The sequence below is a fragment of the Trematosphaeria pertusa genome, assembly GCF_010094035.1.
Source record: "Trematosphaeria pertusa strain CBS 122368 unplaced genomic scaffold BU26scaffold_29, whole genome shotgun sequence".
NCBI classification, from domain to species: domain Eukaryota; kingdom Fungi; phylum Ascomycota; class Dothideomycetes; order Pleosporales; family Trematosphaeriaceae; genus Trematosphaeria; species Trematosphaeria pertusa.
Window position 1 is genome coordinate 177,169 of NW_022987240.1, and position 21,597 is coordinate 198,765.

The 21,597-nt window shown below is 54.6% G+C and overlaps 4 protein-coding genes across 4 annotated transcripts; 3 read left to right on the plus strand and 1 right to left on the minus strand.

Annotated features, from left to right (window-relative positions):
• Positions 1 to 2,604: 2,604 nt before the first annotated feature.
• Positions 2,605 to 6,791, plus strand: BU26DRAFT_572698 (MAP kinase; the record flags this gene model as incomplete). Its single annotated transcript, XM_033834262.1, has 2 exons — positions 2,605 to 6,196; positions 6,244 to 6,791. 2 exons carry the CDS (start codon positions 2,605 to 2,607, stop codon positions 6,789 to 6,791), a joined length of 4,140 nt encoding a protein of 1,379 aa, XP_033675519.1.
• A 743-nt stretch (positions 6,792 to 7,534) lies between these two features.
• On the plus strand, positions 7,535 to 9,730 carry BU26DRAFT_525980 (histidyl-tRNA synthetase). Its single transcript, XM_033830635.1, has 5 exons — positions 7,535 to 7,818; positions 7,868 to 7,928; positions 7,990 to 8,016; positions 8,069 to 8,522; positions 8,575 to 9,730. Exons 1-5 carry the CDS (start codon positions 7,554 to 7,556, stop codon positions 9,481 to 9,483), a joined length of 1,716 nt encoding a protein of 571 aa, XP_033675520.1. The 5' UTR covers positions 7,535 to 7,553; the 3' UTR covers positions 9,484 to 9,730.
• BU26DRAFT_497865 (mitochondrial carrier) lies at positions 9,704 to 11,426 on the minus strand. The gene is made up of 7 exons (XM_033826310.1): positions 11,166 to 11,426; positions 11,092 to 11,114; positions 11,022 to 11,032; positions 10,933 to 10,962; positions 10,794 to 10,877; positions 10,679 to 10,735; positions 9,704 to 10,625 (listed from the first exon to the last, which is right to left on the minus strand). Exons 1-7 carry the CDS (start codon positions 11,212 to 11,214, stop codon positions 9,977 to 9,979), a joined length of 903 nt encoding a protein of 300 aa, XP_033675521.1. The 5' UTR covers positions 11,215 to 11,426; the 3' UTR covers positions 9,704 to 9,976.
• A 178-nt stretch (positions 11,427 to 11,604) lies between these two features.
• Positions 11,605 to 13,533, plus strand: BU26DRAFT_207083 (uncharacterized protein). The gene is made up of 4 exons (XM_033820604.1): positions 11,605 to 11,638; positions 11,702 to 13,273; positions 13,324 to 13,417; positions 13,487 to 13,533. The coding sequence occupies exons 2-3, from the start codon at positions 11,813 to 11,815 to the stop codon at positions 13,372 to 13,374; spliced, it is 1,512 nt and encodes a 503-aa protein (XP_033675522.1). The 5' UTR covers positions 11,605 to 11,638; positions 11,702 to 11,812; the 3' UTR covers positions 13,375 to 13,417; positions 13,487 to 13,533.
• The last annotated feature ends 8,064 nt before the right edge of the window (positions 13,534 to 21,597 follow it).

The window sequence follows — 21,597 nt, forward strand, 5'->3', positions numbered from 1 at the left end:
AGCCGGCGCCAGCCAATAGGGCATAGCGAGCCCGCTAGTCCGCTTCTGTCTCCATCGGCTTCCAGTCGGGCCCTCTGTAGAAACGCGTCGCCGTCCAAACAATCAATCGTCTCTGGCGACGACGTACATCAGACGATACTTGCTGCGTTCCCCACCCTCCTCCTGTCGTTGGAGGCATCGCGAGAATCATCCCAGCGCTGCGCCGACGGCGGTATCACGGCCGGTACGTCCCCTATCATGCGCGAACGGCCTGATCCCACTCCCATCCCGCATATCCCGCCGCTTCTAAACAGACCCCCAAGTATCCCCTACCTACATCGTTTGTTTCTACATCCGTGCATGCCTGCTGCTCCGATCGTGCGGCAGCAGCTTGCGCCATAAATGGCCTTGCAGCTGCTTTTCCTGGCCACCCCGGCTGCATCCCAGAACGCTCGCCCTCTGCATTACAAGGCTCATTCCGTCCAATCTCGCCGTGATTGTCCTGCGGGCCCAGGAAACCTTCCTGTACTCCATATTTCGTTTTCTCATTGCCGACCGCACCACTGTAGCCGACTGACCCAGCGATATGGGACCGTCTCCTTTCATTGGCCTCGAGGTCTACATGTGAAGAAGCGGTCATCCGGGGATTGCCTGACCATCAACACGACTGCACCACCTGCTGTGTTCAGACGGTAGTCCGGCGGTAGTACAAGGCGCCTGTTCAGGCATCTTCGGCGCGTCGGGTCGCGCATTCGACGTAGCAAATTGCCAAGCGGGAAGGGGTCGTCAGCTTCTGCTGTGGTCAGCCTGGTAGCGCTCCACGTCTACTAAGGCAGCGTATGTGGCACAGCACATGCTGCGGAGACCTCCAATGCGAACCCTAATAGACCTGTCTCCAGAAATATCGTGAGGTAGTAACACTGCTGACCGGACGTACAGTATAGAGTTAGTTGCAGCACAGGCAAAGCACAGGCGGTCCTCCAGCATCTGAACACCCTGTATCACGCTGGTAAGGCAGCCTCGTGGCCTTTGCACCACCGTTGAGACCCTTTAAACCTTTGCGGGAGCGGGTACCTCTGAGACGAGTCGACATTGTAGGATGTGAGTATGACCGGCGCCATCCACCATAGGGATCGTCCTCGTGCTCCACAACTGGCTCCGATCGCGTACCTGCAGCGGCGCTAACATGCCTCCGCAAATCTGGGGTGGAGTAGCTTACGACTCTCTTACTCGTCATGCTGACTGGTTCCATAGGGATATATAAAGATGCTGATCTCTCGCGTCGATCTGACCACCCCGGAGCCCTAAATATATTAACACGAAAGAAGACAGAAACACGAAACTAAACAATTTCACCTACATCTGCCAAGGTCAGCGTACAGAAGACGACGAGGGCCTGCTTACCGTCAATACAGCAGTTGCCTGGAGTCCGATGTGGATAATTTCGGGCTAGTCGAAAGGAGGAGCAGGGCAAGCGTTTGAAACAGCCTTCGTGGATTGCTGGTACCACCAACGTCGGTTTGTCCGAGAACACAGCATCTTGTGCCCCAGCTACTGATGCAGAGCAGGCGTTGGAGCAGCACCTTCCCATCGATGTGTCCGGGATGAGGATCCGACGGTTGTTTCAGTGTGTTGGCATGCATATTTTGCACCGTATGCCCCTTTATTCGGGGGATGAGAAGACGCGCCGGTGCTCTCTTTAGCACTGGACGTACACAGTATTGCTGAAAGAGGACCTGGAGACCCACCAGCAGCCAGACATCGCCATTCGATTGCTCCTCAAGTATCCAAGGCCACTCCCTCTAGGCGGCGCAAACGAATGCAAAACTGCGTAGAGAACGTCCGTCCGCAGAGGCGCTCCCGTCCTACCCAGAGCGGCGCAACAGCGACACGGAACGGCGGCTCAAAGTGTTGTCTTTCCTTGTCCATAGCTAATAGGGGCGTAAGTGCGGCTGGAAAGCCCTGGAGATGCATCGTGATTCGCTCTCGCTGGAACTAGGATGGTGCTAGCTCTTCGATTCGATTCCAGTGCTTTCGGTGCCGCTGCGATAGGTGTCTCATGGGTGGAATGTAGTCTCAAATATGAAGCAGTCGATGATATCCAGAAACATTTCCTTGCTCTTTCTGTGCTGCGACTGGCAAACGGAGGCTCTTCGCAAGAGTTGCGAGCGGGCATGGCATGCTAGGGTCGATGCAAGCAGCCCTCTGGTCTTGGATCAAATACAAACCTGTTTTCGACGTGGCTCCAAGATACAGCGCGCGACGCTGCCGCCGCCGGTCGCAGACACCATGAACTGACCGTCTCGGGGATTGGCTGCTCGGGGGCATCTGGGAGCTGGAGCCTTTCCGAGCCTGTTCCGATCGGGGCCCTGTGGCGAAACCTGCTGCCGTCGCGACAACTGTGGAAGGCTGCGAACCTTGGAAGGCAGCGCATGGACAGTTTCCTGGCTCCAGAGCTGTCCGCAGTTTCGTGCAATTCCAGTCGTGCGAACCGTGGAACGCCATCGTGAGGATCTCGACCGCGTCTTTTTGTCTGCGCCGATCGCCTGCACCGCCACACGTCCAGCTGCGGCGATCTTGTCCTCGGACGGCAAAGAGCAGCGCGGCTGTCTATCAACGGCATAAATGAGCCACGGTTCTGTTCGAGGGGTCCGCTTCAGCGTCGCGCACGACAACACTCTGCTGCCCGCGCACACAACCGCCGACATGACCAAGCCCGTCGTGGTGAACGCGCCCGAGCTGCTGGCCACCGACTCGTCCGGGTCAGCTTCTTCAGGCGAATCCGACCAGGACGCGCCGCGGCAAAGGCTTGGCTCTCTCGACGACGACGGCCAATATCAATTTGCGCCGCCCGTGACCACGACGCCCATCGACGACGTGCCGCCACTGAGTGCTGGCGGAGGCTACAACTGGACCACCACCGTACCGTCTCGTTCGCGCGGCATTGCGACGCCCGGCGGAACCGTGGCCGCTTTCGACAACCATCTGCCGCCCATACAGACAACCGGCATGAGCACCGGACGGACGCCGCGACCCGCCGCGGTCAGGACGCCGTCCAACGCATACGCACCTGCCCGTCGCCCGCAGCAGTTCTCCCTCAACACCACCACGAGCCGCCACCGCAATTCCTCGACGAACCGCGCCCGCCGCAACCCGAATGCCGATTATCGTGCTCAGGAAAAGGCATACGTGCAGCGCATCCGGCAGGAGAACGAGCACGATGAGTTCTTCAGCGACGTACGCACGCCGAGCCTCGGGTATAGCACCGACTCCGAATCGGACGACGAGTCGCCGTCCACCGCCGAGTACGTCGATAATGACCCCTACGACCAGGAGACGCTGCTGTACTATGGCAACGATGACATGCAGCCGTCGGTGGAGGAGCTCAAGATACCTGCGAACCGCGAGAGGCTGGAGTGGCATTCGATGCTCGCTAGTGTCCTCACGGGAGACGTCGTGAAGCAAGAAAAGAAGCGGCTGATTGGCAGCACCGAGCAGCAGGGCGACAGCACGCTGAAGGCCGAGATCTGGATGGGCATCCGCGCCAAGGTCTGCGGCAGGTCTCTCCAAGCACAGCGCCGGATCATAGACGACAAGCGGTCAAGCATCAGGACGGAGCTCGAGAGCATCATCACGTTCGAGGTGCAGGGTGCCGCAGAAGCTGGCCAAACTGCAGCAGCACAGGTGGCTGAAGTCGTCAAGAAGATCGAGAAGATCGAAAGCCTCTTTCCCACAAGGCAGGCGCTCGAGCAAGCTTATCCTAGGGCGGCGTCGCAAGCCTACAAAGACGCCTGCGATGCCGTCGTCGCTTGGAACAACACCACGGAGCTTATCAACACAGAAATGTCCATCTTGAAAAAGTGGGTCGGCAACGAGGAGCTGGATTTCTCCATGCCACGGGCACGCTCGTCCCAGGACCACCATCTGACCGACGATTCCTCTTTCATCGACCGCATATTGAAGGAAGACGGTCTCAAGTCGCTGCAGGGAGAATCGAGCCTTCTGGATGCTCTGGAGAAGGTCATCCACAAGGCAAAGGCTACTCTGATTGCCAATGCCGAGGGCTTCGCCGATAGACATCTTCCGCCGTATATCGAAGAGCTGCTTACGCTGATCAATTTCCCTTCGCGCCTGCTCCAGGAGATCATTAGAGTCCGGCTCTCGTATGCCAAGAAGATCAAGGATCCCACCCAGCAAGGTGTCATGATGGCGGAGCAGATGATCTCGCAATTCCAGATCCTTCTTACCTTAGCCGGTAAAATCAAGGAAGGCTACATCATCACCTCACGGCCGGAGCCAGGGTGGGATCTGCCGGTTTGCATTGAGGAGAACTTCGATGTGGTCGTGTTGGATGCTCTGAAATTCTACTTCAAGATGCTGAATTGGAAGTTGTCAGCAAATAAGAACACGTTCAAGGAAGCTGAAATCCTGGAGCAAGAGTGGGAATTCTCTAATAAGCTTGGGCGACAGCTTGAAGGTGGTGATGTGGAGACGGCGGAACAGTTCAGCTCTCTCACATCCAAGTCTCTGTCACGTCTAACTGCGCACTTTGAGAAGGAGCTCCAGCGCAGGCCGGAGGAGCTCACAGGCGCCGAGATGGAGAAACGATACAAACAGATACTAGACTCCGTCCGTGTACGGCAACGGAAGCTGTTTCGTTTCTCTAGGATACTTACTCAGCGTTTCGAGAATTGTACCGAGTACAATATCAACCATATCGATTTGGACCAGGAGCAGCTAAACGATCTCTACGAATCACTGGTCATCACAGGGCACTTCCTGGTGGAGACCACTGGCGGAGATAACATGGGCGTATACATCATTGCTTCACCGGCTTTGCAGGATCGACCGAAGGACATCCAGTCTCTCCTCACCACATGCTATCATGCAGAAGAGAATCCGGAAGATCCCTCGAACCCGTACGCCCTCATTATCAGGCCCGAGACGCGTCTTTACTGGACTGGGAAGAAAATGGCGGCTAATATCCGAGAACCTCATCTGGACGTCAAACCCGGCAGATTACGACTGGTCGCCGATGGTTCACAGCAGCGGCTTGCGAATGCAAATGCGTCCTTTCTGCATGCCATTGGAATTGACTTGAATACATTAGTAGACCAGCGAGCGAACCTCCCTCGTGTCAACCAGGAATTGCAAAAGATTAAGAAGACCGCATACAAGCTCTCCAACACCATCATGGACAGTGTTGAAATAGTACGGAAGCAGACTGTTGGGCTTGACTGCCAGGACCTTATCCAGACTTGTTTCGCATTCGCAACCGAGTTTGGCCAGCGTTCCCTGCTTTACATGGACTACAACCGCCGTGCCATGAATAACATAAAGCTGACTCGGTTGGCTTTAGACTGGGTGAGCTTTATCTGCGATGACTGCATCGCTTCGGATCGGAAGACCTTCCGCTGGGCTGTGGTTGCGTTAGAGTTCGCCATGATGATGACCCGTGGGCAGAACATCCTCTCTATTAGCGACGAAGAATACTCTATGCTACGCTTGAAAGTAGCCGGGTGCATGTCAGTGCTCATCTCACACTTCGACATCATGGGTGCAAGGTCTACCATTGCAGCCCAAGCGGAGCGGCAGCGGCTGAACGCTCTTGTTGGCAAGACCCTTTTCGATCCCAAGAACATGAAGGACGATGACGAGTCAATCCAGTTGACTCAGGAGCAATGGATGCAACGGCTCGAAGAGATAGATGCATTCAGAAAAGAGAAGGAGGCCGAGCGCCAAACCCTAGGAAGAGTGCTGGAAGATTCCAACGAAGCCGATCGGGCGCTTACCTATCTATCCTCTTCCGCTACTAATGTTACTCTGCGATGGCAGCAGGGACAGTTTGTCGGCGGTGGCACCTTCGGCTCGGTGTATGCGGCCATGAACCTGGACTCTGGGCATTTGATGGCTGTCAAAGAAATCCGTCTACAGGACCCACAACTCATTCCTACCATCGTAGCGCAGATCCGCGACGAGATGGGGGTTCTACAAGTCCTTGATCATCCAAACATTGTTTCCTACTATGGTATTGAGCCGCATAGAGACAAGGTGTACATCTTCATGGAGTACTGCTCCGGCGGTTCTCTGGCCGGTTTGCTCGAGCATGGCAGGATCGAAGACGAGACGGTGATTCAGGTATATGGCCTGCAGATGTTGGAAGGTCTCGCATATCTCCATGACTCCGGCGTCGTGCATCGCGACATTAAACCTGAAAGTAAGCATAATATTCCTAACAGACGGCTGTCGACTAACACGTTAAAGACATCTTGTTGGACCACAACGGAGTCATCAAATTCGTCGATTTCGGAGCTGCTAAAGTCATAGCAAGGCAAGGTAGAACCTTGGCTGCTGAACACACAGCTACTCGACAAGGCCGACAGCGCTCGATGACCGGAACTCCGATGTACATGTCGCCCGAAGTTATTCGAGGTTCGGGACAAGGCCGTCACGGCGCAGTCGACATCTGGTCTCTCGGCTGCGTCATCTTGGAAATGGCAACTGGTCGCCGACCCTGGGCTAGCATGGACAACGAGTGGGCCATCATGTACCACATTGCCCAAGGCGACCCTCCTCAACTTCCAACCAAAGATCAGCTCAGCGAACAAGGCATCGACTTCTTGAAGAGATGCTTCGAGCGCGACCCAACTAAACGCGCTTCGGCCGTGGAACTCTTGCAGCACGACTGGATCATGACTTTGCGAGCACAACTGTCTCTGGAACCGCAGACTCCGAGCAGCGAAACGTCGAGCAATTCAGGCGGTCCAGGTAGTGCTACCAGTACCCGCCAAAATTCCGCCGTCTTCGGCTAAGTCGGAATCTATATCATTATCAGATTCTTGCAAGCCGCAGGCTAACATTTCTCTCTCTCCTCCTAGGAACCCGCAAGCCCTCATTCTCGTCCAGCTCTCCGCCCCCTCTTAGTCCTTGTTTTCTAGCAATGGACCGACGAATCGCATCCGACCCTTAAAATTGACTAGTATTTTCCTGTGTAATGATAATTTCTTATCGCCCAGAAGTACAGTATCGGGCTTATTCTCTCGACATAGCGCACATTGCGGTTATGCATTGGGAACGAGGCATCTCATATGGCGTTTTGCATTAGCGACGGAGTCAGTCAGTCACTCTCGCTTGGGATATGGATACCAGACACAGTCATTCGGATGGCCGACTTTGTAGTACGATTCTCTGGACAGCCTTGCAGAGGCTGCTCAATAGTAACGATTCCCTCCTGTTTTGGAGAAGCTTGTACCCTCGGATTCTTCATCGTTGAAGCGATGTAGTCCAGCATCTGCTGCAATCGAGTACAAGGTAATTAAGTTGAAGTGAATCCTTCGCTGGCTCGAGAAGTGATGGGGCTCTATGAATCTCTTCGGGACGAGTCATCTGAATTTGCTGGCCTCTGAGCAAGAAAATCGCCCTATTATGGTTGTATACTGTACAAGATCATATGCTAAGCCTAACTAGGTACATGAGCGGAAGAGCAATTCACGTGACCCTCGATCGGCGTCAGCGGGTCCAAGTTTCGCCGGTCGTTCATGCAAACAACATTTTCTTGAGTCACCCCGCCATACATGCCGCCCCACCACCCATTACCCTCGCCAAACACCCTACGTCGTGCCGGCACGCTCGTACTTTCACTTCCCAAAAAGCAAGGCTTCGTTAGCTCTTCGTCGCGCTCCAAACCCTTGTTACCCTTCCTTTGGCCCGCTCAACTTCGATTCGAGCGCAAGCATTCAACTACTGCTTACCGGCGCGCACACGACCAACAGTACGACGAGATGGGGAAAGAAGGGAAGGGCAATTTTCAGCTCAAGACCCCTAAGGGCACACGGGATTGTATGTTTAGGAAGTATTAAGGCGGGGAATGGAGCTGACTTGAGTGCAGGGTCGGGAACAGATGTCGTTCTAAGGGAACAGATATTCTCGACGATTCAGAGAGTCTTCAAGTATGTGGCTTGGCATAAACGATAAATCATAGAAGAAGTGGGAAGCTAACCGTTACCGCAGGCGCCACGGCGCTGTCACAATAGATACGTACGAGCCGCCCTCAACCACGCTTCCGCATCGTGTCGCTGACTCGAGATAGTCCCGTTTTCGAGCTGAAGGAGACCCTTACAGGCAAATATGGAGAAGATAGCAAGCTCATCTATGACCTCGCAGATCAAGGTGGCGAGATCTGCTCATTACGCTACGATCTTACGGTTCCCTTCGCACGGTTCTGCGCCCAGAATGCGATCCAGAATATCAAACGGTATCAGATCGCTAAGGTGTATCGACGAGATCAGCCGGCAATGACGAAGGGACGGATGCGAGAGTTCTACCAATGCGATATCGACATTGCCGGGGTGTATGACCCCATGCTGCCCGATGCGGAGGTGCTGAGGATAGTGAAGGAAGTGTTTGAGGAGCTGCCGGAGTGGAAGGGGAAGTACACAATCAAGCTCAACCACAGAAAGATACTGGACGGCATCTTTCAGATATGTGGCGTGCCGGAGGACAAGATCAGGACAATAAGCAGCGCGGTCGATAAGCTGGATAAGGTGAATACCTAGGATGCCACGTTCAGAAATGGAGGATCGCTAACATTCACAGTCACCGTGGGAAGAAGTCCGGCGAGAAATGACCGAGGATAAAGGTCTCGACTCTGCGGTAGCCGACAAGATCTGGACATACGTCCAACTAAAAGGCGGCAAAGAAGTCGTCACAAAACTCCAAGGGATGCCTGAAGTTGTTGAAAACGCGTCCGCGAAACAAGGTCTGGAAGATATGGCCATGCTCTGCAAATACCTCGAAATCTTCGACGTCCTCCCCGCTCTCTCCATCGACATGGCCCTCGCCCGCGGCCTGGATTATTACACCGGCGTCATCTACGAAGTCGTGACAGAAGGCTCAGCACCTTCAGCACCAAGCAAGGATGTCGCGAAGAAAGAGAAGAAGCAGAAGAAGAACGCGGATCCGGACGAGGATCGCTCAAATGATCCCACAATAGGAGTCGGCTCAGTGGCAGCAGGCGGCCGCTACGATGAGCTCGTCGGCATGTTCAGCGGAAAACCTATCCCCTGCGTCGGAATCTCGTTCGGCGTAGACCGCATCTTCAGCATAACGAAGGCGCGCCTGTCCGCCGATCAAGTCATCCGCCCGACAGAGGTGGACGTCTTCGTCATGGCGTTCGGCGGCGGAAAGGACTTCAAGGGCCTGCTACCCGAGCGCATGGAGGTCTCCAAGACGCTGTGGGACGCTGGCATCAAGGCCGAGTACCTCTGGAAACAGAAACCCAGGCTACAGAACCAGTTCAAGGCGGCAGAGAACGGAAAGGTGCCTTGGGCCGTCATCCTAGGCGAGGATGAGTTTAAAGCCGGCAAAGTCAAGATCAAGAAAATGGGACTCCCCGAGGGACACCCTGAGAAGGATGGCGTCGTGGTGGAGAAGAAGGAGCTGGTGGAGGAGCTGCGGTCGAGACTGGCTGGCGAGACGAGTCTGCCGGATCGGACTGTCGCGTGAGGCACGGCGTTTTTGACTGCGTCTGAAAGAGGGGGTCGGGTCGTAACACAGGATACTGCGTGACCGGGTTCGCGCTGTGATTGTTCCTTTGCTGTACTTTGGAGCGGCGGGATGGATGTGGGGAATGAGGACATGGCGGCGATTGCATGCATGCAGCCTTTCAAAGCGAGTGTATATCTAGGCTTCTTATAGATGGGTGCGCGATATCCAGGATAGATAGGGCAAAAAGCGTCTCTTCACGTTACCCTACGATTTGAGTGCCTCTTCTGTAGCGAACGTGTGACATTCGCCAGACAGGAGGCAGGATTGATGTTTTGGCTGATTTGATGTGGTCTACTCTACAGACATAGCCGAGCAGTTACAGGATGTACAGTCTATATGCCGCGGTGCAGCTATGAGACGACTCAACGGGGAACGCGGGGAGGGATATTGGTATCGAGGACGCATCTCTAGCACACTCGCGTACTGCCATCCACGGCGGCTTTTCCCTCGTCTACTCATTGCGCATTTTCCGGAAGAAGTCCATCACACCCGTGAAGACGACGAGTAGAATACCACCGCCCGGACCTAGCCTTAGCACCTTGGGCAAGAAGCCCTTGTACAAGGCGCCGAAGCCCTCTTCCCGCATGACTGTGCCCAGCGCCGGCCACGCCCAGTTGTACTTGGGCACCATGCCGGCGACCTTGGGCGAGTTCTGGATGCGCGACTTGACGACGTCCATGGGGGTATTGAGGATGGTGCCGACGGTGCCTCCGACGGCGCCGGAGATCAAGTCGTTCGAGATCTGCGACTTCTTGTTCGTCGCCTTGGGCAGCAGCGCGCGCACCTGGAAGATGCAGCCGAAGTAGCCCGCGTTCCAGAGGATGTGGCGCCACATTGTGGACTCCAGGCCTTGGTAGAGCGTCAGCGGGCCTTCTTGCCGCACGATCTTCATCACGCAGTCCAGCATGCCGTTGTACTTGTGTGCTTGGGCGCGGTCTTGCAGCCGGATTTTGACGAGCTCGAAGGGCACGACGACGAAGGCTTCGGTGGCGCCGGCGGTGGCGCCCGTGAGGATGGAGAGCGATTGGTTCATTTTGGGTTGCCCGAAGGCGTTGCGGTAGAAGGCGCCCCAGGAGTCGTTGGCTGCGAACTTGGTGGCCCTTGGCTTGTTAGTAACGGGGGATGGGGTGGAGAGGCAGGGTAGAGGGTTTACCTCTTGGGCGCCTCCATGAGAATGGGCGCGGTGATACCGCGGTATAATCTCGAAGCACTGCGGAACGTGTCAATGCTGGACGACGTCCTCGGAGATGTGCGGTGGTCGCCTGTACCCTTCATGCTTGACGATCTTCCTGAAGCAGTCGACCATGCCGGTGTAATGTCCTTCGCCGGTGCCCTTGCCCGTCTGGAGTTGTCTGTGCCGTTTAGATGCTGCGGATGGGTTGCGCCAGTTGGTAGGTAGCCTCTTACACTCGGGTCTTGATCACATCCAGCGGGTACCTGGCCTAGTCAGTAAACCGGTTGATAGACGCGCGGACACACCAATGGCTTCTTCTTACATGATCAGAATCTATGCGCGCACATCCTCCATTAGCTCTCATGTTGCGCCTGTGCCTCAATTGCACTTACTTCAGACACACCGGCCACGGCACCTAGACGTTGGTCAGCTATCTGACCTTATTCCCGCGGCCATTGAGACTCACCGGCCGCGAACTGGTAGATGAACGGCAGCGGCTTCGGTTCGGCAGCCATCTTGAATGCGATATGGGGGGAGAAAAGACGGAGGAAGGTGGTGAGCGGTTTGTGGGTGAATCGCACACCGACTGCACGAGACCTGGGGAAAGTTGTGTGGGAGGTCCAAGCTCCTAGATCGATAACGTGGAAGCTGCAAAAGCAATGCTTTGCCCACTCTGTCTTCCGGTGCGGCGATATTTCGAATAGGATATTGAACAATTGACTCAGGACGCTCGACTTGTGAGCACCGAAGCGGCTTTCCAAAGTTACTTTGGCCCGACATCGGCCCGACTGTGTCAGCACGTGATTACGTTAGGCGTTGTCGCTGATTGGAGCGCCAACGACGCGTCTCTGGTACCTCGACCCATGCTAACACCCACGCGTATCCATCCTTATGTCAACGCGTCAGAAGTCCTTCTTTGACCAAGATCCGAAGCCGAAGGTAGGCCCCACCAACTCCACCCGCTTTTCAACAACATTTGTGTGCTGACTTGCGTTGCTCCAGCAATTCAAGGGCCAATGGCAGCACCGTCCCCGCAACGCTGCCGGCTTCTCACACCAGAATAATCACAACGCCCCTCCACCACCACGCCGGGTCGTGACTGGACCACCCATTATGCCCTCGGTGCACACACGGACGAAGCTGAAGGCTTTCCAATTTATTGAAGGAGCGCCGGTTGTAGAGGACATGAACGAACGCGAAGCAGAGAAGGAGAATATGCCTATGGCGTCACAAACAAAAGAGACGTCCAAGGTCGTGGAAGGCGTTCGGAATGTCCAGAAGCCTTCCGAGACACCAAACCTCGCCCAGTCGAAGAAACCCCCTCCTCCCTCGACGCCAGCTACAAGACTTCCTTTGGCCGATTTGGTTGGAAATGTGGACGACTCTTCAAGACATATAGCGAAGCCCATCGTCTCTCCGGAAGAGCAACTATGTTGGCGAGGATCTCAACCCGTAAACACACCGCTGCCTCGCAAAGGGAGGAAGCGAGCGAGGAGCTCCTCTCCAGCGGCACCATCGCAAGAAGAACCCAGGCAGGACTCGGTCAGGAAAGAGTTGACAACGCCTCAGGCGGATCCCGCAATGGAACTGTGGAACCGGTACACAAACAACAAGGGCACGCCGAGCGCGAACAAGAGCGTCGCGTTTGCGCATCTCATCAACGAATCTTCACCGCGGTCGTCCGCAACCGCCGGGAGTGTCAGTGGGCTAAGGAGGTGGGCTAGCTGTGGAGTCGAATTCCCAGCCTCGACTAAGAAGAAGAGGAGGATCCACGCAGTCTTGGGTGCCGACAAAGGGCGCACGGAAGATGTTTTCAATGCTCCCAGTTCCGATGGAGTGTTCCAAGGCCAACAACCCGCAGAGACTTCCAAGCTGGCTGGCATGCTTCAGAGAATGCGCGAGTCGATATCAAAGCCGCAGTCAAGAATCTCCTCTCAGATACCGTCCAGCTCGTCCCCATTGCCGGAGCCCGAGCGCCATATTCCTCCGGCCGAGTCTCCCCTGCAACGACGCGGTCGTGATGAGGACCAGCATGCCGAGACCTCCGAGACAGTGGGAGGAGCCTTCGGCGGTGCGAATGAAGACGAGGCGATGGACGAAGCGCGGAGATCTTCAGGGTCTTCCGACGAGTTTGGCGACGCCGACTTCGATAGTGAGATGGTGGATGCGCTGGAGATATCTAATAAGCCTCCCGAACCGGTTGAGAACCGCGTATCCGTACCCACAGAGCCCGTAGATCCCGGCCCGGATCCATCTCCCCGTGTTTCAATGCCGGCGCCGGTACCTGCAAACGATGCGGATAGCGATGATGAGTTTGGGCTAGACGACGAGGACATCTTTGCCGCAGATCTGGAGAAGGTTGCCTCGCTCTACGACAATAGGCCAGAAGAGTCGCCGCAGGATAATGAGGCTGCAGCAGACGCCGTGGCCGGGGACGCTCTGGCGACGAACACAGCGCCTGCTCCTCCGGTCATCAATTTAGTCGATGACGATTCTGATGATTTTGGCGATGATATTGATACTGATGTATTTGCTGCGGCTGAGGTTGCAGCAACGCAAGCGCCTGCCACGACTGTACGTAGACCACACACTGAGTTATGAATGAAATGCTGAATCTCGAAGAGTCAACAGGATGCCAGAGCTATCCAGCGCTATCTCATCAAGCGAGTAGATGAAGGATCCTACACCACTGAGCTAGGGCACAAGATGCCCGAAAAGGTGCGCTTACCTTGTCTCAGAGTCTTCGACTTCTCTTGGCTAACATGCTCTAGGTCCTGCTTGTTGAAGAAGAGAAAACAAAGCTCTTCAAAGCCATCACCCTCCGGCAAGCTTGGTATGACACGCCATGTACTCCCGAATCCTTCGTCCACGTCATCGGAGAGTTCTCAAAAACAGGACAGTGTATTATTGACGATCATCACAACATGCTTATCTTGCATCCGGATCATTTAATATCCGCCACTGTCGTAGCAGACTCCTTCGGTTGCCTGCGGCGAGCTGTTCTGCAGGATCGGATCAAAGCGACGAGCAAAGCAAATGCGCCAATGCTGTACGGGACCCTCCTCCATGAGCTGTTCCAAGAAGCATTGAGAGCCAATCGGTGGGACTCCAAGTTTCTGTTGGAGGCTATCGATCTGCTTCTGCCCGGAAAGTTCGAGACCATCCTGGAGATCGAATCGACTTGTGAGGAAGTCAAGGAGCATCTGAGCAGTAAGCTACCAGAGCTACAGTCCTGGGCTGAGATTTTCGTCCGAGCGCAACCAAGAGTGAGCGAAACCCCTCATAAATCTGCCGAATGCTGACTTTCCACCAGGCTGATGCCGTAGTTCGGGATCGAAACGGCCGTCAGTCGATCATGAGCATCAACAAACTTCTCGATGTTGAAGAGCACGTATGGTCACCCATGTATGGTCTCAAAGGGAACATCGACGCTACTGTGCAAGTCACTATGCAGGACGACCAAGGCGAACGAACTCTTACAGTTCCGTTCGAAGTCAAGACCGGCAAAAATTCCAGCAACGCAGCGCATGTTGCACAGACAGCCTTGTATAATCTTTTATTGTCGAACAGATATGGTGAGCATATGGGCCCTATGCCCCTATCCGCCTTGGCCTCCGCTAATCCCTTAGACCTTGACGTTGCATACGGTATATTGTATTATCTGGAGACCTCCGACATAAGCCGCATTCCCGCAATTCGAAACGACATCATCCATATGATTATTCAGCGCAACCAGCTGGCTTGCTACGTTCGAGATCGCATCGAACTGCCTCCTGTTCTGAAGGAAGACCACAAATGCCAGAAGTGCTACGCACAAGAGCCATGCTTCCTCTATCACAAGCTGGTTGAGGATGGCCAGGGTGAACGCTTGAATAAGAAGGCGAAGGAGCGCTACGATGAGCTTGTGAAGTCCCTCAAACCCTCAGATCAGGACTTCATGAAGATGTGGGACACGCTTCTCACCAAGGAAGAATCGGACATGATGAAATTCAGGCGAGAGTTGTGGACTATGCTCAGCACGGAGCGCGAAAAGCTAGGCCGATGCTTTTCGAACGTGATACTGGAACCCGGATCCGGACATGAAGAGAAGAATGGCCAAAAGATCAACCGATATACCTACACGTTCATCAAGCAACGTCCGAAACCTGGCTTCTCGTTTACTGAGTCGCAGCTCATCATCGGAGAGCCTATCGTCGTTTCGGATGAGCAAGGGCATTTCGCACTCGCGAACGGATACGTTACAAACGTTCGGAAGCGCCGCATCACCGTTGCCGTAGATAGACGATTGCATAACTCTCGGACGAAGCTTCCTGGATTCGACCCGGAGCACAACCAAACCTTCGCGGGCATCATGGACGTTCGCAAGGAAGGCGAACTTGTGCAGCAGTACCAAGACGAAGAGGAGCCTGTCCTCTACCGCCTAGACAAAGACGAGTTCAGCAATGGAATGGCGGCCGCTCGCAACAACTTGATCCAAATTATGGATGATAGCGTCTACAAAGCCAGGGACCTCCGCTCCTTGATAGTTGATGGACGGGCTCCTACTTTCTCCGCCGCCCCTAGCGCCGCCGAGCTACCTCAGTCCTCACAGATGACGATGAACACCGACCAAAAGACAGCAGTATCTAAGATCATGTCGGCCAAAGATTACGCTCTTGTGCTTGGTATGCCCGGGACCGGAAAGACGACAACAGTTGCGCACATCATTCGGGCGCTGGTAGCGAAAGGAAAGAGCGTACTGCTTACTTCCTACACGCACACTGCGGTCGACAACATCCTACTCAAGATTCGGAACGACAATATTGGCATCCTCCGTCTCGGTGCAGCCGCGAAGATACATCCTGAAGTCCGGCAGTTCGCGACTCTGGCCGCGGAACCAAAAGACAGCCTCGAAGAACTTGAGAAATCATGGATGGAGCCACCGGTGGTTGCGACAACGTGTCTGACAATAAACCATCCACTCTTCAACCGAAGGATTTTCGACTATTGCATCGTGGATGAAGCATCCCAGATTACGCTGCCTGTCTGCCTAGGGCCAATTCGAATGTCGCAGAAGTTCGTATTGGTAGGAGACCACTACCAGCTTCCTCCACTAGTCCAGAACAAGGAGGCCTTGGAAGGAGGACTTGACGTTTCGCTCTTCAAGCTCCTGTGCGAATCGCACCCTGAGGCTGTCGTCAGTCTAGAGCACCAATACCGCATGTGTGCCGATATCATGCTGCTCTCGAACACCTTCATATACTCTGGACGGCTCAAATGCGGCACACGTTCCGTGGCGTCCCGCCAGCTTACGCTCCCAAATCCATCCGGCCTCTTGAACCACCACCACAAACTGCACCCCTCGCGGGTGCTCTCCGGCCCCACATGCAGCGGTCCTACATCACCTAGCTGCTGGCTTTCTCGCTCCCTTTCTCCAAACTTTCCCGTCGTCTTCATAAACACGGACACTATCTCGTCGTTCCTCGAAAGCCAGTCCGGCTCGCGCATCACCAACACGCTCGAGGCGCGCCTAATAACGCACCTGACTCTCTCCCTTCTCTCACTCGGCGTCCCTGCCTCTGAGGTAGGCATCATCGCCTTCTATCGCTCGCAACTCGCCCTCCTGCGTACCTCTCTCTCCTCCGCACACACGCAAACCCAGTCTTCTGAACTCGCGGCACCAGCTACGGGACCCGGTGCCGCAGCCGTAGAGCTCCACACAGCAGACAAATTTCAGGGACGGGATAAAGAGGTCGTGCTAGTGAGTTGTGTGAGGAGCAATGAGAACGGGTTGGTTGGGGACTTGCTGAAGGACAGACGGAGGGTGAACGTGGCGCTGACGCGAGCCCGCTCTAAACTTGTCATCCTGGGCAGCGAGCAGACGCTGTCTGGCAACGAGCTTCTCAGAGACATAGTGGCTCTATGCAGGGAAAAAGGGTGGGTTCTCGACCTGTCCCAGGACATGCTCGACGGCCACTCTTTCGACGAACGCGTTACGCAAACGGGGAAAACATCGTCTTCGAAGACCAACATCTATCCTCCGTCTCGCTTTCCCGCCGCCAGCAAGTCGCCGACGCCGAGCCCGGCTAAGAAGCGGAAAGCGCTGGGCGACGTCACGTTTGGAGGTGGCCAGGCGAACGTGAAGCCACTGACGAAGAAGACGAAGAAGGCTTCCGCGAGCCAGAAGTCGCCGGCCAGCAGTCTGGAGGTTCTCAAGACGGGGCGGAAGACGCCGGGCAAAGTGTTTACGGCGGGGAAGAGAGGGGTGCTGGAGGGGCGGCCGGTGCTTAAGGATGTGTTTTATGGCGCGATGTGAGAAGGGTGGTGGGAGATGTCGCTTGTGTCGTTGATGGTAGCGCGGGGGTTTGTTTATGATTTTTCGGATATATATGATCGAGGAAACTTAGGTACCATGGCTGGACTGGACTGGATATGCATCCCTTGTGTATTGGATTAGCGTAGCCTAGGACGAAGAATTGCATAGGGACACGGGATGGCTGGGTGGGACATTGATAGTCAGTCAGTCAAAAGTCAAGTCAAATCACGAATCAGCTCAGTTCAGAGCACGCCGCGTGCATGCTAGCCCAAGTATGTTTCTTAAGCCTCGCAACTGCTCACGAAAGGAAGGAAGGACTCCTTGAGTCTTTGTTTCGTTTCCTTTCCTCTCGCTGCCTCGGACGGCGCCGCTCCCGTGCTGGCCTTTCCTTCTTCCCTAGCACCGAGCACGGCAGTGCACATGTAAATCAGCGGGCAGGGAGGGAAGGTTCAACGGATCTCCGAGTGAGTAAAGGTTTCTCCTAGTCTTAGCCTCAGTGAGCGAGCGGGATGGGAAGAGCTAGTTACTCCGGCCTCCACTCCAGCTACGGCTGCGCTGTAATGGTATGGCTTTGTTTGGTTGGGTTATCATACTCCGCTTCCCAGGGGAAGGAGGATGAGTGGGTAAGTAAGGGACGGATACATACCTCGGTTTAGAATTTTCGATTTAAGATTCTAGTTGGTATTGACTGGGCTGAACTTCACTAAGCTGAAGTCGTTCTTAAGACTAAATACTTTCAGGGTCTGGGACAGTGCATGGAGAATACCCACCTCCCTTCCTCCCTTCCCCATTGACACCAGCCTCTTTTTTACCTGCAGATATTCCGCCACGGCGACGATGCCCTCGGTGAAATAAAGTAAGTCGGAAATGGAAACGGGGATCGTGCATAGGGAGGGACGACGTGTGCGTGCGTTCCCGTCCGTCCCGCGCCGGTTCTAGATCGAGTTACTGGATTGTGGATGTTTGGGCCGGGAGGCCTGAGGGCTCTGTCTCCCCGTCAACACCTCAGCGCTGGAGATGTTAAATGGGTATGTGCTTCCACCAACGAGAGAGGATCGATGAGCGAGAACAGCGAAATCTCCAGCGCTGAAGAAGGCGCTTCAGCGGGCGAAGAGGTTTGGGGGAAGTTATAATGCATGCGTGCTGCATATACATTATTGCTTGACAGCCCTGAAGGCTCGCAGTGGATGGAAACCACAAGTCTGGTCACGCACGCAACACGTCGGGGGACTTATTCTTCTTCCGTGTATAGAGCGACGACACGGGTATATGCTCGAATGGGCGGGCCTACAGACAGTCTAGTAAGACTGTGAACTTGCTGAGCTGGGGTTGTTTGGCACTCTAGGTGGGCAAGGTGCGATTGGTTTGGATCATTTATACGTTCGCCGGGATGAACGTTCACTAGACTATCGGCCCCCGAGGCGCTCGTTTGGAAGGACGCTGAATGGATTATGGGCGATAGGAAGCAAGACATTGCCCTGGGAAATGACCTTTGGAGAATATAAGAAAGTGCTAGATACGGGACTCAGGGAAGACGAGAGAAATGAAGAGAAGAGGAGCCTAGTTCCGATGGGGCGTTGAGGAGCTGCAAACTGCTTGAAGGGGAAATGGAACAGGGCATTGCAGTAGTGGCGAACGCAAGCTCATCGTCGTCAACAAGACGAAAGCCTTGTTGAATAATGACCTGGAAGAAAAGTAAACACTTACCTCACATCCCCTTCTTTCCGCGGCTTACCTAGAACCTCGGCCAGCGTACCCTGGACAATTCACGCGCGAGAGTCGCCTGTCCATCAGCTGAGCAGGGCCGATCTCTGCAGCTACTTACCTACTAGGGATAGCAGCAACGGAAACATTCCCAACCATTCATTGCTCCCCGCTCCGGCAGGACTATCCAAACCTATCCCGTCCCCCTCGCGATCGCCTGCATATCAACATCGCGACTTGCCCCTCAACACCACAATACCTCATTATTACTTCTCGATGATAACAGCGAGTCAGGCATGGGCGTCTCCACTCTGCAGGCCCAGAAACGCCATGAAGCGGATCCCCCGCGATAACTGATATGGGGAACTGCTAAGCGTCGAGTTAGCGAAGCGAAGCGTAATGTCGGATCCTCTGGGGGAGAGAACTATTCGGTGCCACTGCCCAAGAGCTTTCAACAAATGCAGCCCCAGGGCTTATTGTGAACGACCCCATTTTGTGGACTCTGAGGTTCGCGGTGGGGAAAGCCAGGCTGGACCGAAAGGTGAGGAGACGCGCGGGGCTCTGATAAATATATCCTAGTGTTTAGCCAAGCTCGGGCTGCCCCAACCGCATGTGCAGAACAAAAAAGCCTCCGCTATGCTGAGCTTATAGCGTCTTTTCGCAAAAAGCACGAGCTGAGGCCATGCATTACTCGCGCTTTTGCAAGAACAAAGATAACCAGGGCGGAGTGATAACGCTGCTCATGGAATAGCATCGCGGAATCTGTTCCACATAACTGTACCGTAATCGGTAACACGGCTCCTGTAGCTGAGGCTCGACTGCACGTGATATTCGTGTTAGTGCAAACCCTTGGGAAACCTCTCAAGGTTGTCATTAGCACCGTCAACGCCATATAGAGAATCGAAGCGCACAGTATAAAATAGAAGGAGCGAAGGGGTGTTATCCTGCCTAAACGTTGCGTACGCATTCGTTCAAAGAGAGGGTCTTGTACCTGGCACCCGTCACCTGAACCCTGAGCTAAGCGAGGTGGGATGGGAACTGGATTCTGCAGTGAGTTCTTCGTATCGCGTTCCTGGTATTGACTATGATTACTCTTGCCGTCCTTTCATTCCAAGATCATGATAGGTGGCGAATTATGCTGCATGCACTAAGGCCCAATTAGGATGCTATCGCAAAAGCAGAGATGTGCGCGAGCCGTCTTGCCGTCTGGACGCGGCTTTGCGAATGCTCGAGCATGTCTTGGTAGCGACAGGGGTTCTTGCAATCGTTGGCCAATAACCAGACGATAATTTCCCAGGAACGAATGAAGCGAGGGGGAATTTTCCGCGCTAAGAACGCTCAAGGGTCCGAAGCTTGAATGGATCCTAGGAGCTCTACATGTGGCGTGTGCTCCACACTGCCGTCAGGGAACTCAGCACACAATGGCTCGATCTCGCGATGAATGACATCACGGTGGCAGAAAACGGGGGGTGTTTTGGAGTTCGTCGGTTGCCACAGCAATTGAATATGCGGAGATTGTTCACTCACATTCTGTGCGTCTCCGTCGCGTGCGAAGTCAATAGTGGGGCCTAAGTCATCCTCGAATAATCTGTGAGGACGTCGGAAGTAACGGATAGTGCACTCGTCGGTGGGCGTTGCGTAACGGAAGGGCGAACCTTGGTCGAGGGTGTTCCGTAGTCTTTCCTTCGACGCCGGGGAAGCGGTTCGCAGGAAGCGGACGCGCCATCGACCAAACAATGACGCTTAACTTGGGTACAACAGCTAGCAGAGCGCGCGCAGGCGTTGCCAAGATCTGGGGGTGCAGAGGCTGTTCCAGCGGAGTTAAAGCCAACGAGTAGGAGAGGTTTAGTGTTCCTGTGGAAGTCGTATCCAAAACCTTCCGTGATCGGGTTGCAGGGAGTGATGGTCTAGAAGCCGGCATCGCGTCGGCATCTTGCGTGAACGGTTTCTGGTTACGTAGAAATGCTCTGAGTACGCAGGTGGTGTGGCTGGACACAATTGGGCGAATTATGGTAGTTCTCCCCGTCCCGTTTCTATGGAAGGAGTAATAATAATCGCCCCTGGACTTTCGAAAGCGGCGTCAAAGTCTGGACCGACCGTGATATAGCTGGTAAGCCTTGCGGACGCGTTACTGTGATAGGCGCCGCTCCGGGGACATCCCAAACCTTGGAAGCTCGAGCGATGAAGGGACGCTATCGTGAGTGGATGTGCTAGTTGGATTCATCTGCGAAGACGGACACGTAGGCTTGTCAGGGGCTACTCCTCATCTTATCGTTTTGAGGGCTAGGGGTTCGACATACTCGACAAGCCAGGAAGGCTGTCGAGAGCTGCCAATCTTGTTTCGTGCTTCTTGCGGTATTGAGGTAGAGAAACGTCTGGCCATTGGGAGTGGAAAGTCTGGCAAGACGAGAGTGAGGACTTGTAACTTTGATGTTAACCGGTTTCCTTTACGGGTTTCCATCCACGTACCACCTGGGTACAACAGCTGCTAGGATAGACTGAGTATCCTATCCGATGTTCTGAACCGTCCAATGATCTACCTGATCTGGGGTACCATAGCAGCGGAATGGCAGGTAGTGACGGGCGCAAATTCTAACCTTCGTAGGCGGTATCTCCAGCTGCTGTTCGTACGCAAGCCATGGGTGACCGTTTGACTTTTCTTTTCCAATTGGGCGCCATCTGGTCGATATGGCGTTGATAACGACTTCCCACTGTTGATTTTGCTTTTCACGGCCGTGCACATCTGATCGCGCTCGCGCCACAACATCCATCGGCCATGCAAGCTGGTTTGGCTGCATATCGACAGCACGTGGCGCTTGTGGTGGATTGAATTTCCACACCCGAAGCATACAGAGATTAGATTGACGCGAACAATCCCGGTGCCGGTCCGTGGATACTC